This window comes from Diceros bicornis, chromosome 7 (genome assembly GCF_020826845.1).
Source record: "Diceros bicornis minor isolate mBicDic1 chromosome 7, mDicBic1.mat.cur, whole genome shotgun sequence".
Lineage (NCBI taxonomy): Eukaryota > Metazoa > Chordata > Mammalia > Perissodactyla > Rhinocerotidae > Diceros > Diceros bicornis.
Window position 1 is genome coordinate 61671782 of NC_080746.1, and position 17718 is coordinate 61689499.

Here is a 17718-nt window from a genome sequence, read left to right on the forward strand (position 1 = left end):
GTTTCCTGCAATTTAGTTTCTACGTAGGTCTAAGTGTTGCCAGACAGGAACCTCTACATTTAAATGGACGGGACAAAAACAGAAGAATAAAGTAAAGAATTTGAAATCTCAGCATAAGAGAGTTTTATTCTTGTATGAGTAACAAATCAAGGCTTTTAAGTATTTCATGATTTGTTATGTATCTCCTTTAATTATGAGCACCTAATCATAAAGATATTTTTTTTCCAGATGTAGATATTTGTAGAAGATATAACTTTACTATACTCAAGTTGCTACTTTCAACCAAACTAAAATCTCTATAGAAGGAGATGGTAATGATCAAGATTTTTTTTGGAGAAAAATATTTTCAGGACATGGTCGCGGATTTGTTTGGTCTTCACACCATAGACAATAGGGTTGAGAAAAGGTGGGACTAGCAGGTAAAGATTTGATAGAAGGATATGAACACATGGTGGTATGTGAGAACCAAACCTGTGGGTGAAGAAAGAGAAGAAGGCAAGGAGGTAGAACTGTAGGAAGACACAAATGTGGGCAATGCATGTATTAAAGGCCTTGAATCGTGCCTCTTTCTGGGGCAGTCGAAAGACAGTGATAAAGATTTGAAGATAGGACAAAGCGATACAGATTATGTCAAACCCTAAGATGGTGAAGGCAACAAATAGACCATATATCTTGTTGATCTGAATATCTTCAATAGCCAGCTTCACAATGGCCATGTGCTCACAATAAGAGTGGGAGATGATTGTAGTTCGGTAGAGTTTAAGACGACATTTGATAAGCACGGTGGATGGTGCCACAAGAATGGCAGCCCTGAGTGTCACCTCAACTCCAACGTAAGTTAAAATTTGTTGAGAGAAGACAGTGGCATGTCTCAAGGGGTCACAGATGGCCACATAGCGATCTAGGGCCATCGCCAGTAGGACACCTGATTCAGTGGCCTGGAATGAGTGAATAAGCCACATTTGTAGAAGGCAAGCTTCAAAAGAAATCTCTGGCAAATGAAACCAGAAGACACCTAACATTTTGGGAAGAATACAGGTGCTAAGTGCAATGTCTGTGGCCTCCAACATGGCCAAAAATATGTACATGGGTTTATGGAGGCTGTTTTCATATTTGATTATAACTAAAATAAAGGAATTCCCAATCACAGCAGTGAGGCACATGATACAGAATGGAATCCCAGTCCAGCACTGTACTGACTCCAGGCCAGAAATCCCGATGAGCGTTAGTACAGAGGGCATGAAGACTGAGCCATTGAATATGAGCATGGTGATTTAGTCGGTAGAATCAAGGAGTGATAATCTTGTTTCACCTTCTATTCCCTGTCAAGACTTCATGAATTACAAATAAGAAGAAATTAATTTATTTTAGCAAGATATACTTTAGTTAGTTTAGGAGTACACTATTTTATCTTTTCTACCCCAACTCTGCCTCTGTATCTATTTCTTTTCCCAATGAGAGATCAACCGTCAGGTTCTATGTTTCTACATGCCTGAATCATTTTCCATGAGCAGAATTAAATGGATTGGATGTCTTCTTTCTGGTCCATTACTGCTGGACCAAATAGATTCCCTTTAATTTGTGTTTGCTAATAATCATCTGTGCATTTTTGTGGCATGTCATTTGGAATTGGGGGAAAAATCATTAATGTAGAGTAAAGATATATCAAGAACCAGACTCCACCTAGGCTGGACTTAAAGGACTCACAGTTGTAGGAGACTCTTCTACTCGATCATAATCAGAAGAGTAGTTCAACCAGAATATTTTACAGTTTTGTAGCCCATGAGCTTTTTTTGCTCAAGTTAGTGTCTTCATAATTTGGCCCCTCCCCAATAGATTCTACCAGAACATTTCAACCTAATGTTTGAAATTTGCTGTGTTTTATCAAAACTCAATCATACATCTTGTATCTTTTCCAACATATTCTCTTAGAAAATAAATCCATTAATTTTAATCCATGAGTGTTTTCCTTATCAGTTCCTTTCAGAGCTTGTTCTCAATGTGCCCTGTTATTTGCATATCTGTTATATTTAATTTCAAGTGCCAATCTATATCCTCTGCTATTCTCTCTCCCTGTCAATAACCATTATTATATTCCTAAGCCTGAACAGTAACTTATTCTTAACTATTCATAATGACTCAAAGTCTCTATGAAATACGTTTTCTTTGCTTTTAGCCTCATGCACCTTCTATCCACTCACAAAATAATATCTGTAGAGGTGAAATTACTCTTCTGCACATTGTTTTTCATAGGACTAGATCCATCCTCTTCATACCCCTGTCCTTCACTTGATACGCCAACACATAACACTACCTGCCTCCAGGGCCTCCTTTGTCTTATCATTTTCCAAATCCTGGGGCTTTTCTGCCTGTTGATTCCCTACAACCTGCATTTTTCTCCAAGAAAATGTTTCTGCCCTAGGGTATTAAAAATGCTAATTTACAAATTCTAACCATTTTCTTCTATTATTTGCATAGATTATTTTCTGAAACCATTTAAGCAGAGTATAAAACAGATAAAAATAGTGAGTAAGACCCAAAATAACAGATTGGGAACAAGAGAATTTCACAATCACATTCTCTCCATCATCCTTCAAGTTTTTTTCTTCTGATAAATTTAGATTGTGTCTGTGTCTGGGACATGAAAAGATACCTATAACCTGCCTCAGGTCAGTTGCAGGAGCATTTCTTGTTTCCTTTCTTAAAACCTAGTCAACTCTGAGCAAGGCCTTCCTTCCTGAGACCCGTTGTCCAGGATCTCTTCCTTCTAGTAAATATACAATATGTCAACCTAGATCTTCCTCACTTCAGACTCCACACAAATTAGAAGTTTATTTCCCAATGATTTTATTCAATATACGTTAATTAAGTTTCAGCATATTCCAGAAACAATTGGGGAACAAAGATAAATTTATTTAGCCTATATTAATGAAGCATCTACATTGTGCTGCATGCTTATAAATCAAAAAGTAGCATCTGCCGTTTATCAAATATTTATTATGTTATTCTACTTAAGATTTTTATATATTTAGATTATTTTATTTGCCATAGTTTATGATATTGGCATCATTATTCTATTTAACTAATGAAAAAGTAAAACTTGTTGTTATAGGTAAATATACTTGTATACAAATTCCACGGCATATTGGCTCAGAAAGAACAACAAAAAAATTGTGTCTTCTGAGATTTTATGATTATATTCAGAGGAGTTTATGAGATATACATCAGTATGTAACTAAATCAGGCTGGGTTGTATAAAAATATATTAAAGATTTTAATCAGTGTGTGCCTTTTAGATTCTGAAGGAAACAACCCCTATATTACCTTTTTAATTCACCAAATAGGTATAATCTATACATTATAATACATGTTTATCAGATGCTATATGTCTGAATATAGGACCACATTTACAACATCATATCATCCATATACTTACCAACAATCTCTGTGATTTGAATTAAAATGTATGCCAAGGCCTTTATTAGGAATATTAATTTGGGAAATTAAACACGGATATGTAAGTAATGTTTGACTTAGAGAATTCTTGGAGAATAACATGGAAGCTGAAGCTCTACAGAAATATATAATATGAGTAATTAGAAGAAGGGAGCAAAAAGAGAAAAAGGAAGCAAATAAACAAAGTAGCAGGCAAATTAAATCAAAAAGACTGTCTTCAGTCTAAAATACCATATATCATGAGCCAGCCCTGATGGCCTAGTGGTTAAAGTTCCGGGCTCATCGCTTTGGCAGCCCAGCTTCACTTCGCAGTTGCAGAACCACGCCACCCATCTGTCAGTTGCCATGCTGTGATGGTGGCTCACACAGAAGAACTACAGCGGCTTACAACTAGGATATACAACCATGTACTGGGGCTTTAGGGAGGGATAAAAAAAAATAAAGAAGAAGATTGGCAACAGATGTTAGCTCAGGGCAAATGTTTCCTTGCAAAAAAGTATTAAAATAAAATGAAAGACCTTACGTCATATGAAGAAAATAGTTAGCTTTCTTCTTGATAGTTTTCCCAAATTCATAAGGTCTAATTGCTACTATTCTAGGTCTATTTTTTAATCTCGGCATAATTGCCATTTTATGTTGGATGAATTATTGTTGTTGAAGTTATTATCTATATTGTAGGAGGTTTAGCAGCATTCCTGGTTCCTACACAGTAGATGCCAGCAGCATTTTGCCTTTTAAAAATTCAGTCTGCTAGAACCTTTATGAATGGCTTGAAGGGCATGAGAACTCGGCATAGACAGATCAAGTTAGAGAAATATTTGTGATAGTCCAGAAGAGATATAATGGAGTGATGTGTCGATATCAGAAGAATATAAGGAAGCAACATCTGTCAGACTCACTGACTTGATGTAGGGAAGTTGAGAGAGATGAGGCTAAAGATGTTCTTGGGTTAGGAGTTGATGCACCAGATGATAAAAGACAAGGTAGAAGCAACTTTATGTGTGCAGATATGTAGATGTTTAGAAGAGGGAAGAAAGATATCTTAACCCTTGAAATTCATAGACCAGCAAAACCATCATGAATCTCTTGTAAAGCATTGACCCTGAATCACTGGTGTCACTTATAACTCCAATTCTGACTCAGGCTGATTCCCAGAATCTAAAGGATATAAGGGATTTGGGGTCTAAATCCAGCCTCCCTACAATCTCGGGACTCTCTTTCCTCTATAAAGTCTCTGGCATTCACCCATTGTTCTCTGCCTCAAGCCCTCCAGTGATAGAGAACTCTCTTTGTTTTCTGAGATAGCTTGCCACACTGCAGGACAGCTCCAAATGTCGGATAGATCGTCTTTCTATTAAGCCTCAACTTTTCTCTCTCTTAATTTCTCTGTAAGATTCTAAATCTTTGTTTCAAGTTCCAATGACAGACATCAGCCATGGATCACAGCAGTTAATGCACAGGTTGTGAGGTCAGTTAAGAGAGTTTAAACCCTAGATGACACTATTTAGCTTTACATGCTTTTCAGGCAGTAATCAAACTTCTCCTTGTCTCAATTTCCTTACTGCTAAAATTAGGGTTAATGGATAGAAACACAATACTGGGTGACATAGAGGACTAAATGACGTCATTCATCTAAAATATTTGGAAATAAACTTAAAATGTATGGAAATGTCAATAAATGCCAGCTACTAATCCACAGACATTTATTCTCTCTTTCTTATGAATAACTTCAGATATTTGGTGAGTATTTCACCTGAATTAGCATTTCCCCTGAAAGACTTGAAAAGCATCACTTCACCTGAATCTTTCTGAGTCTAAACATACATAACTTCCTGACTTTTTAACAAATAAACTTTCCACTTATTTATTAGCCTAGATATTCTCTGTATGTCCTCTTATTTGTCAACTTCACTTTAAAATTTGTCACCCCTTGTGTCATTAACTGATTCAGAAATATTCTGAAATGCATGAGACAAAACCTTCCTAGAGCTGAACAATGAACTACTGTAAGATCTATTGATTTTTTGTTATTCTGGCACCATAGTGGATCACGTGGGATATATGTTCTCTTTGAAACCAGTCCTCCATTTCCCCATACCCAGTGCAGAATCTCAAGCCCAAAGACTTACCAGGGACCACCTGTGGTAACAAACATAGAAGCCATAGAGAGGATCTTTGTGATGGTTCAGTCAGTGAAGGATGAGTGTTTTGTACTATAGGACACACCTGGAGGATTGGTTTTCACCAATCCCTGGTGAGCTTTTAGGTTCATCTGGGATAAGGGTGAAGATGTAGGCACATATGGTTCAGAACTTAGAAGAGTCATTGTCTAATAGTGGTTCTGCATCTGAAAAAAATTCTCAAACTGTGATTTCTCTTTAGGACTGAGAACCAGAATGACCCTCCTTGTAAATATTTCTAAGATAAGACAGTGTCCCAGTACAACACAAAACAAGTCAATGATACTTATTTACAAAAATAATGAGCCGATTAAGGGAAATAAAAACATCTTGATATATTCAGACAAATCAGTGTAGACATGCTAACAGAGAAATAAAAGGAATATTTTTGTAATCTTATGCCAGTAGAGGAAGCTCTGATTTCTTATGCAAGCTCATGAAAGGGGCTAACTTTGGAAAGTTCACTTGAGAGTTTTAATCACTTTTACTCTGAGTTTATTCCACATGAACTTTGGTGACACTAATTGTGCCTGTCTCCAAACCAGTTCTCACCAAATTGTCCCAATTGTGTTCTGAATTCCCATGAAATGATTAGAATATTTTCAAAATTTTTAGTGCCAGCCACAATATCTATATGGACATCCCAGCTGGGAACTACTATTCTTGGCAGATATTTACTAAGTTTAAAGAAGGGTTGTGCCTTACACAAACAATGTAAAGCTTTAATGTTAGGAAGAGAGGAAAAGACTCCTACTCTCTGTTTAGTACAAGAGAAGGCTAATAAGCCTGGATAACATTCATCTGTGTGAGAGACATGATGACCTTACTTGAAGTCACACTGTCTTTGTCTAGTGTCATGGAGTCTGGCCCTATTTTGTTGACCTGTCTTTTTGCATTGAAAGACTCTCTGATCCCATCTTGTCATTAAATTGCCATAAAATTATATTCATCCGAGAAAAAACAATGGCATAGGATTGAGGGCTGTTATGTGCTGGAGTCAACTCATACTGGCTTACAAGAGCTGGTTCTTGTATCTTTTCTCAGGTCTACATTCAGTGATTTCATGGTGGTAGAATGAAATCAGCCATACCTGGAGTATCTACATCAGGAAAATGAACAACCAATGTACATCAGAGTGCCAAAACCCCACCAAAGTAACAGCAGATGGACCCAAGATAAAATGAAAGATTTTCAGGAAAAAACAGATGAATATTTTTCAGATAGACTATGAAGTAAACAGAAGTGAGGTCAGCAGGTTCTGCAATCTGCACACTACTCTTTATATATAGTGTAACTATCAATATAGACCTATTGAATGATTTCCACAATATTTTGGGAAACGTGAAAAATATGTTTGAACTTTGAAGAATCTGTAGAATGTTAGGCACAAAAATATTTTTAGGTACTATTTAGTTTAAATCCATTAGAGCTATGGGGGAATAAAATATTTAAAAAAAATATGACTCCTTATTTTGTGACAGATATAGTCCCTTAGGACTCCTAATATTAAATTGAAATAATTTCCTCCATGAGCATTGTAATAGAAATATATTTCTCTGTGAAATGTAACAGGAAATACAGAAAGTAAATTTTCAGAAGAGCCTCTATTTCCACAAGTTTTCTAGAGAAAACCTGAAAAAAATCATTTAATTTTTAAAAGTCACAGAATTAGAAATGGAAGTTGAATAGCTTTTACTGTGAATCATTAATAGAATTCAGCTAGTGAGAAGAAATATATGTAAATAAAACATGGAAAATATGAATTAGAAGGGCCTGGCCATGACTATATTATTTGTAGAATTTTCTGAATTAAGATGGGAGTTCTTAACATGCAGATAAGAGAGGGGTTACGGAAAAGCTTATTTGGCCGGAGTCCTGCCTGTTAGGTGTAAGAAGAAACAGGTGCATCCATGCAAATGCAATATCATTCAAACATAAAAGGGAATGAAGTTCTGATTTATGCTACAACATGGATGAACCTTGAAAACTTTATGCTACGTGAAAGAAGCCAGACATAAAAGGCTATGTATTGTATAACTCATTTACTTGAAATGCCCAGAATAGTAAAATCCATAGAGATAGAAAGTAGATTAATGGTTGCCATAGACTGGGGAGTGGACAGAATGGGGAGTGACTGCTAATGGGAACGAGATACCTTTATTGGGGTGATAAAAATGTCTTAAAATTAGATAGTAGTGATAATTACATAATTTTTTGAATATGCTAAAAACCAAAGACTCATACACTTTAAAGGGTAAATTATATGGTATGTAAATTATGTATCAATTTTAAAAAAATAATCTGTTTTTGAGTACAGTGATTTTTCTGTTGTGCTAGATCAAGTCAAGTGTTTAACTCCTGTAGTAAATTTTTTCAATTAATTCATTGTATTCTTTAGCTCCAAAATTTGTTTTGTTTTTTTATATTTCTGTCTCTGTTAATGTTCTAATTTTGTTCACATATTTTTTTCCTTAGCTCACTGAACACCTTTATGATGGTTAATTTCAATTCTTTGTCCACTAATTCATAAATTTCTCATTCTTTAGAATTGATTTCTGGAGACTTATTTTGTTCCTCTGACTGAGTCAGGTTTTCATGTTTCTCCATGTTCCTTGTGACTTTGTGCTGGATCTATGCATTTGAAAAACAGCCACCTCCTCTAGTCTTTATGGACTGGCTTTGTACTGGGAACAACCTTCACCAATCAGCCTGGCTAGCTATTCTGGGGGCCTCTCAAATGTTTCTTGGGATGTGCCTTATCTGGATTTGAGTGCTTCAACTCCAATCAGAAAGATTGGATGGTTTCTTTTGTCAGGAGCTCATAATCTCCTCCTTCATTTAGTGTCTGTGGTACTGCAGGATCTCTGGAGCAGCAGAAAGCCACCCAGCTCTTTTATTCTCTGTGGTTCCCAGGCTTCTAGAGTATTCCAGGTTCCATCAGTTCTCCAAGAGAGGTGACCCAGAAACCAGTGCCTTGAGCAGCCCCTCAAAAACTAGATCCTTGGGCACTCACTTGGAGAAGCAAGGAGTTGGATATTTCTCCAGCTTCTTCTACACTGAATTGGGGGGTGGGAAGATTCTATGGAGAGTGAGTGCATGCTAGTCCAAACCATGGCTTTTGTTCTCAGTGGCCCCAAACCTGGCACATTTCCCGTCAGCACTTAGCTTTAGGCAAGAGAGAAACCAGTCCCACAGGCAACCCTAGAAACGTCTGAAAATTGGTTGTATGATTCACTCCTCTTTCCTTCCTCAAGGAGAAGCCAGTAGCTGGAGTTTTCTCCTGATCATGCTGCACTCAGCCAGGGGAACGGACTAAGTTGAGTTCTACCACCAATTTTCCTACACTACAATTTAGTGGTTTTGCACTTGTCTGGGGTGCAGGAGTTTCTTTTCTGGTTTCTGGATTTCTCACAAAGGGAATTGGTTCCTGTATTGTTGTTGATTGAGTGTCTGTGTGGGAGTAAGAAGGGTGTGAGGCTTTCTGTTCTGATTCTTTCTGATGTCACCTCTTCCACTTCTTTTTTTAATAATAATAAATTAGTATGTCTTATTGATGTAAGGATGCATACATTGATTTTAACATACTCAAAAATTTTTCTTGATAACCAAAGTATGTAGAGTTCTGTTTTAATCCGCTCGGGCTGCCATAACAAGTTACCGTAGACTAGGTGGCTTAAAAAACAGAAATTTATTTTGTCACAGTTTTAGAGGCTGGAAGTCCAAGATGAAGGTTCCAACATGGTCAGTTTCTGGTGAGGGCTCTCTTCCTATCTTGTAGGTGGCTACCTTCTTGCTGTGTCCTCACATGATAGGGAAAGTGAGAGAGAGTGAGCTCTCTGCTGTCTCTTCTTATAAGTTTACTAATCCCATAATGAGGGTCCCAACCCTCAGGACCTCATCTAAATCTAATTATCCATCAAAATCCCCGTCTACAATTACAAGCACTTTGGAAGTTAGGGCTTCAGCATATGAATTTGGGAGGGACATATTTCAGTCCAAATCAAGTGTCTACATTACTTTCTCAGAGTTGCTTTCTCATATAAAATAATAAAATTAAATTGAAAGAATTTTGTCATTTTAACAAGAATTTGACAAAAAATTCATTTATACTTAATTGTTTTAAAAGATGATTTTGTCTTCTAATGTTTATTTCAGTGAAAATACTTCCCTTTATTCCAGTGCTGTTACAAATTGTGGGTTAGAGATATAAATATTTTGATAAAAGAGGCCTTTCTTACTATTAAATTTTTTGATTGTAAAATTTTGTGAGTTGAGTCTTTGTGACTTGCTTATTTATAGAAGCATCATACAAAGATATGCATTTCCAAAGCAATTGGTCTCAGGTGTTCCTATGGACAAATTTAGATAAATGTCACATTGTTATGTGATTTTAATTAAAAAGTACTGTCACAATAAAAATGATGTGGTGCCGGGAAAAAAAAAATTCACATTGGGAAGCACAGTCTAGCAATGGAGAACAGAGCCATCTACTAGATGGACAGTAAAAGGTAAAATTACTCATCACAAGTCAGGCTGTCAAGTATTTCCTTAAAAGTGCCCCCTCCTTCTTTTTCTTTTCCTCTTCCTCCCACTTCTAAAGGCTTTAAAATAATTCATGAATTCTAACGTTAGCAGGATGTAATATAAAAACTAACAACAACTATTTAGGAATAATGTAAACTCTGCATTTGCATTATCCTGTATAATAGCTACTCCTGAGACACTACACTGTGTAGGGATGATTACACAGAGGTCAGAAAGTGCTGCTATTTGCTTAAGTTCACAGAGTTAATATGGTTTGGAGATGGACTATCAGCTGAGGCATTTGAAACTGAATCCCATGCTTTTTATCACTATATTAGAGTTAATTTATTCAGATATAAGTATTGATTATTCAGTGGCAGTCCTCCTATGTTCAAGTAGAACCTGACCTGCATTGGACCCTCCTCTCATTCATTCTTAGCCACTAGCTGACTCCGTCTCAAATAGCCTGGTCAAAGAAGGCCATATATTCTCGCACGGTGAGACACTGTTTGGTTATACTGTTTCTGTATCCAGATGAATTAGAGTTGTTCACCTCTGGGGTTGGCTGCAAACAGCAGATTTGAAACTGTAAAATATCAAGTATCAAAAGGTAAATGATTTACTTATTTTCACGTGGAACCTGTAGTGGAATAGACCTTCAAATGATCTAAATCTTCTTTATTACCATAGGATGGAATATTTAAGGCATAAATTTAAGGCTGATTTTAGTATCTATGGAATATGCAAGACAATGTGGAGTTACATTTTTCCTGTTGTCTTAGAATTATGGCTAAAACCCAAAGCTGAAGAAACAAAGCTCTATGTATTGCTTAGTTACTATTAGCTGCCAAGGTTAAATGGCATTTGCGCCTACTACCAATACCAGTTACCACCTCTTCTCTCCTCCTCCACCTAATTTCCTCCTGCTGTGTCTGAACTTGAGAGACAAAGAACATTCACAATCTGCCTTTCAAGATTCCTGCTTTCCCTGCCCTTGGAGGAGGAGACAATGGTGCTTCTCCATCCACAGAGCTGAGTGAGTCAGCTTCAATAAGATCCTCATGAACATTGGAAGTGTTTCAAAACAGGGGAGTCTGACACTCTTTCCGTCTAAATATTTACTAAGCTACAGAATCTGGAGACTTATTCTGTTGCTAAAAATATGAGACACTTTTCTTTTCCCTTCTCCTCACTCACTATGCGATTCCCTCACATTCAAGGGAAGTGCTTGACTGTGTCTGCTGTTTGAAGATATGCTCCTGGCGAGGTTGAAGGAGATAAGTTGATCCTTGGAGGGGCCCTGGGAGACTGGGAAGATTTCTGACACAGAGAGGCCCAGCGTGAAACTTCACATATACACCACTTATGTAGAGGCTGCCACATCGGAAGCCACCAGAACCAGATTGGAATCAGCCTAAACTAGAGGTAGAGCAGGGACCCTTTCCAACCAACATTGTGGAGACCATCAACTAAGGAGAGTTTTGTTACCCTATCTCCATTCCAATCTTGCCACAAAATCCAGAGTAGCAAATAAATATATGAAGGAAGAAAAGGAAGAGTCTCAGAGACACACACCAACCCTCTCCTCCACTTCAAACACTACAGATTAGGTGGAGGGTGGGGGGAGGAGGTAAGAGAGGAGAAGAACTTTGAGTCAAGTATGAAATTCAAGTTTTAAAAAATGAACAGCATCCTGTCTTATTTACTGGAAAAATGTTGTTCTGATAACTGAAAATGACCATGGAATCATCCAAAGGCATTAAGGTAGAGATCACCTAGCTGGAGAAGCAAATCTGACCCAGTAACGTTGGGGGATAGTTGGAAGAAAATAGTCATTTTGTAATTAAACTCCAACAACTTCAGACTCCTCAATCAGTAGCTGATTTTTAAGTGAACTGTTTCTCCCAGCAAGTTTCTGTGTAATTTTCTTTATGGGTAAAATTTTACTCACTTTTTATGTTATCTAGACCACAGCTGTCCAATAGAACTTCATGTGATGATAGAAATGTTGTATACGTGTTCAGTTCAATATAGTACCCACTAGACACATGTGGCCATTGACCCCTTGAAATATGGCTTATAAGAGACTGAGGAACTGAACTCTTTAATTTACTTGATTTTGATTTAAATTTAAATACTACCATGTGTCTATTAGCTACAGTGTTGAGCAACCTTGGTCTAGGTTCTTGAAGAAAAAATTGTGTTAGAGATAACAGTGAAGGTAAGGAAAGATCTATGTTAACAGGCATTTTTCTTTTCCTGCAAGTTTATTTATTTATTTATTAAAGTGTAGTGTAAATGTGGCAGTACTTATTTTAATCCAATTTAAAGAAAATCTTATTGTTTTTAAAATGTCACATTTTAAAAACCCATTTGTTAACTTCATACTGTAGAAAGAAATAAATGCTTGGATTTTGCCCTGCAACACTTTAGCCGAAGAAAACCATTATGAAAGATCATTTCCCCATAGGTATTTTATCCAGAAATATTTGCTTTGACTTTAAGCAAAATTAAAACCAATAATTTCTCCCTTAAGTTTATTGTTTCTCAATACTCCCCCTTTCAGTTCATATTGAAGGTTCATATTGAAGAATGTGTAAATTAAGAAGTTTAAAATGCCAATACGGGTCAATAGCCATTCCAGTGCACATGGACTCTTCATAATGTTCCTGCCGGAATCATGGTGGATAGGATGGTGTTCTGATTCATTTCAGATATAAGAGAACTATGTTCTATGCTCTCTTCTTATCAACACAAACTAATGATTGAATTATTATTAATTTTTAGATTCAGTGGATGCATACCCTTTTGTTAAGGCAGAAAGAAAGACAAAAAATACTCTTTATATTGATGATGTGCTGATACTATCATGGATTAGGAGGAGCTCTTCATCATGTTTGCCTACTACCAGTAAGAGAGGTAAAGTAGGCTTTCTTGGCTGATGAACCTCAACATTCAAATAGTGAATATGTTCGATATCTTTACCCAACAACTTGGCTGTACATTTTGTCGTGAACTCCTTCTGGTTAGCTCCACAGGGAGCACTGCTGCTGCAAATTGCTTATTGCCAGCAGAGGCCGCAACTGGATGCCGTCAGGAAAAATTCTGCCAGAAAACTGGCTGCCAGAGTGTTTCTGTATTTTTGACTCTTGTTCTTTACTGATAGTGAAAATTTTGAAGACTCAAGACTGTTTCTTTGGTAAATGAAGAGTTAAATGATGATATTTAGAATTTCTATCATTTGGGTTTCTTTGATGTTTCCTCATTATTATATTCAGGTAGTGTGTTTTTTTGTTAGTTTATTCATGGACTGCTTTATTTGTATGTGTGTGAACTCACAGAATATGAGTTTATTCAATGGGTTATAATCCATTCCTATTGTTATTGATTTTAATGCTGTAAATTTCCTGAATTTGTCCAGAAAGCCCCTTCATACTAGATCATGGGTCCTTTTGACATGTCCCTGCCATACTTTGAGCACTTCCATACTTTCTGGCACAGCACTATGGGTCCAACTTATTTTGTCCTTTCACAGCTCAAGCCCTAGAAACAGCCATTTTTCTAAGGATCCCTGGTCTCTTTTAATGAAAAAAGTTGTTGAGAAACCAAGATCTACGCACAGAGGTTATTCATTGTTACTCATTGGTCATTGCTCTTAGCACCTATCAGTGAACAGAGCTAGGAAACAGATGTACAGAAATAAACGTGCATATACGTTTAACACAAAAACATACAATTATATAATTGGTTTTATATGACATATGTATGTAACTCTCTCTATCAAAAATAATGAATCCATACTTAATATTCTAATCAGAATCCAAATCTTCAATGTTCATTTCTTTCCATATTTTGAAATTGTCTTCTTCAACAGTGTGAAGAGTATCTTCCACCATCCTCAATATTTTTCTAATTATTTAAGCCTAAATTGTATAGCAAGTAGTCTCTAGATTGCTAGGCAATATTACTGTAGAAAGCAAGCATAACAGATATTCAATATTTATTTATTCTACTTTTTTGTTTTTTAGGAAAGATATACATACAGTGAAATGTGTAAATCTTAAGTTTGTGTGAGTGTGTGTGTGTGTGTCTGTGAGGAAGATCAGCCCTGAGCTAACATCCGTTGCCAATCCTCCTCTTTGTGCTGAGGAAGATTGGCCCTGGGCTAACATCTTTGCCTATCTTCCTCTACTTTATATGGGATGCCGCTACAGCATGACTTGCCAAGCCAAGCAACTGTCTGCACACAGGATCCAAACCAGTAAACCCTGGGCGGCAGAAGCAGAGCATGTGAACTTAACTGCTACACCACCAGGCCGGCCCTCTTAAGCTTGTTTTTGGACTACTGTGTTACCTAAAATTCTGTCAAGATATAGAGCATTTCCATCACTCCAGAAAGTTCCCTCATCATGGCCCTACCCAATCGATGTCTGCTACCTCCTGCCCCTGCAGAGGAAATCACTCATTTATGTTTTTCTCCTTAGATTAGTTTCATCTGTTCTAGAGCATCATATAAATAGAATCATAAAAATATGAACCATTCAGCTTCTTTTACTCATCAATATGTTTTTGATATTTATAGATGTTATTGAGTATCTTAGTAGGTTTTTCTTTCTGAAGTCTCTGATCAAGAAATGTGCCCATTTTTGTCTTTTTATTATGGAGTTATAATAGTTATTTATATAATTTACATTCAAATCTTACATTCAAATCTTTTGTCAGAATATACATGTAGGTATATATATGGCACTATCTCACAGTCTCTTTCCTGCTTACTAATTTTCTCAAAATTATACTTTTGTTGAAGTTAAAGTTGTTAAAAAGAAGCTGTCTTATAGCTTCCTGTGTCCTAAAAAGGAAATATTAGCCTAGCCTCGTGTCATGTAGATATTCTATATTTATTCAATATTTTACTTCCTAGAAGGTTTATATTTAGTTTCAACATTTCAGTTTATTAATATTTTGTATGGTGTATAATAGAATTTAAGGTTCTTCATATATATATATACCAATTTTTACAAATTGCTGCTGTTCCATTTTCAGAAAAGGCTTTCCATTTTCCATTGAATTGTTTTAGCACCTCTGTAGAAAATCAACTGACTATACAAATGTGAATTTACATGCACGTTATCTATTGTGTTTCATTAATCTCTTTCTTTATCTTAATGCTGATACCACGCTGTCTTGATTATTATAATTTTATGTTAAGTACTAATTTCAGATATTGTAAATACTCAAAATTAATTTTTACTTTAAGATTGTTTAGGTGCTGGCCCCATGGCCTATTAGTTAAGTTTGATGTGCTACACATTGGTGGCCCTGGTTCAGTTCCCAGGCAGTGACCTACACCACTCATTAGCAGCCATGCTGTGGCAGTGAGCCACATACAAAATAGAGGAAGATTGGCACAGAGGCTAGCTCCTTTAGTTGCAAAACATAAAAATAAAAAAGATTGTTTTGGATCTAGCTCCTTTTAATTTCCACTTAAAATATACAATTAGCTTCTCAATTCTTGTCACAAAAGTTGATTAACATTCCATTTAGGACTGTTTTGAATCTTTGATAAATTTAAGAAGAACTGATAACTTAACAATGTTGAGATTTCCACTCCATGAACATAGTAAAGCTCTCTGTTTCTCTAGGTTTCCTCCACAATCCGTCAACAATGTTTTATAATTCACTTTAGAATTCTTGTAAGTCTTTTATGTTATTGTACACATGAATGTGTTCTAAATGTCTCATGGTATTACAGCTATAGCAAATTTTTATCTTTTTACTTCCCATTTTTTCATTATGTAGAATTACAAAACAATTTTTATATGGACCTTAAATATTACAACCTTGCTAATATCACCTATTAACTAATGGTATTAACTTTTTGATATACTCTTTAAGATTTTTCACATTAAAAAATTGTGTCTACTAAAATAATGTTTGAAAAGTGGCATTGTGTGTGTGTTTGCATGAAGCCTTGTCCACAGGAGACAATATCACTATTCTCTGCTCTAATACACCATTCTTTTCAGAAGTATCCCTAAAAGGTATGAAATTATAAAATATGGGCACAGGTATTTATCATAACACCATCATAACTTTTAATTTCACTTTTGACTTCTTGAATTAAAGTTTTTTTTAAGAAATCATTGTATTATTCAGGGATCTCCCGAGTAACAGAACCAATAGGATGTATATATGTAGAGAGAAAAAAGACATTTATTATAAGGAATTGGCACACACAACTATGAAAGTTAGTGACTCCCAAGTTCTGTAGGATGAGTCAGCGAGCTGGAGACCCAGGAGACCAATGGTTAAGTTTCAGTCTGAGTTTGAAGGCCTAAGAACCAGAAGAGCTGAGGATGTAGTTTCAGTCTGAAGGCCAGCAAATTCAAGACACAGGAAGGGCCAATGTTTCAGTTCAAGACCAAAGATAGTAAAAAGTCTATATGCCAATTCAAAGGCCTCAGGCAGAAAGATTTCTCACTTGAGAGAGGGTCGCCTTTTCCACCCTATTCAGGTCTTCAATTGATTGGATAGGGACTTCTACATTATGGAGGGCTATCTGCTTTACTCCAATCTATTGATTTAAATGTTAATCTCATCCAAAAGTACCTTACAGAAACGCCCAGAATAATGTTTGGCCAAATATTTGGGCACCCTGGGGCCCAGTCAGGTTAACACATGATGTTTTACGCCCACTGAGAAGATATACTGCCACATGCTCAAGTAGACACGCAAACACACATACATACATTCAGAAGACATGCCTTTCTCAGGGAGAAAGACTCTCTGATGACACATCATAGCGTTCAGAATAAAGTTCAACAAGTCTCTATAGCATCCATGGCCGTTCTTGATATTCATGTTTTCTATGTCATTCCAAATTGTATGTTACATTGAAAAAGAAATCTGTGCAGTTACCTTAAACTACATTGTCTAGATTAAATCTCCTCTATCATCTACCTGGCATGGCATGTGCTTACTTGCTTGGACATTCATTCTTCATTCTTCTAGAATCAATTTTCCTAATTAAAATAGACGACTTCCTAGTTAAAATAAAAAACAAAACAAGCAACACTTCTGACTGCTGCTTTCAGTTACATTCAATGCTTCATTCTCTTTGCTAACCCCACAATCCATGCACACCACTACTACTTCTGTTTTATTTTCCTACCTCTCTCTCTCTCCTAGAAATGTAGGGAGAAAAACTCATGAAACTTAAGCAAAGTGTCTAATTTAACACTAGGCCATTATTCTCTAGCATAATATTTATAGTGTCATAGGTTTCGGATAAAACTTGATGAATTAATAAAGAAATAAATGGTGGAGGTTGCAGAAAAGTATTAAAGTGTAAAATGGAACACTTAAGTCTTCATGAATTTTGTGCCTGTAACTACCTGAATGACCCAGGATATATACTGAAATTTTTAGACTCTGTTGTCTCATTAGATCCTTAAAGGTTTTTTGTTTTGTTTGTCTTTTGAATAGAACATGGTTAAGATGCACTTCTTCTGATCTTTTTCTTTTTAGAAGAATGGGAAGATCAATAAACACAATCAAC

General features: G+C 36.2%; 1 protein-coding gene across 1 annotated transcript; it reads right to left on the reverse strand.

Moving 5' to 3' along the window:
• Positions 1–296: 296 nt before the first annotated feature.
• Positions 297–1268, reverse strand: LOC131409069 (olfactory receptor 52A5-like). Its single transcript, XM_058546266.1, has one exon. The coding sequence runs from the start codon at positions 1266–1268 to the stop codon at positions 297–299; it is 972 nt and encodes a 323-aa protein (XP_058402249.1).
• Between the last annotated feature and the right edge of the window lie 16450 nt (positions 1269–17718).

Excerpts from the sequence above, each read along its gene's own strand:
- LOC131409069 (XM_058546266.1), bottom strand. The coding sequence starts at position 1,268 with ATGCTCATATTCAATGGCTCAGTCTTCATGCCCTCTGTACTAACGCTC.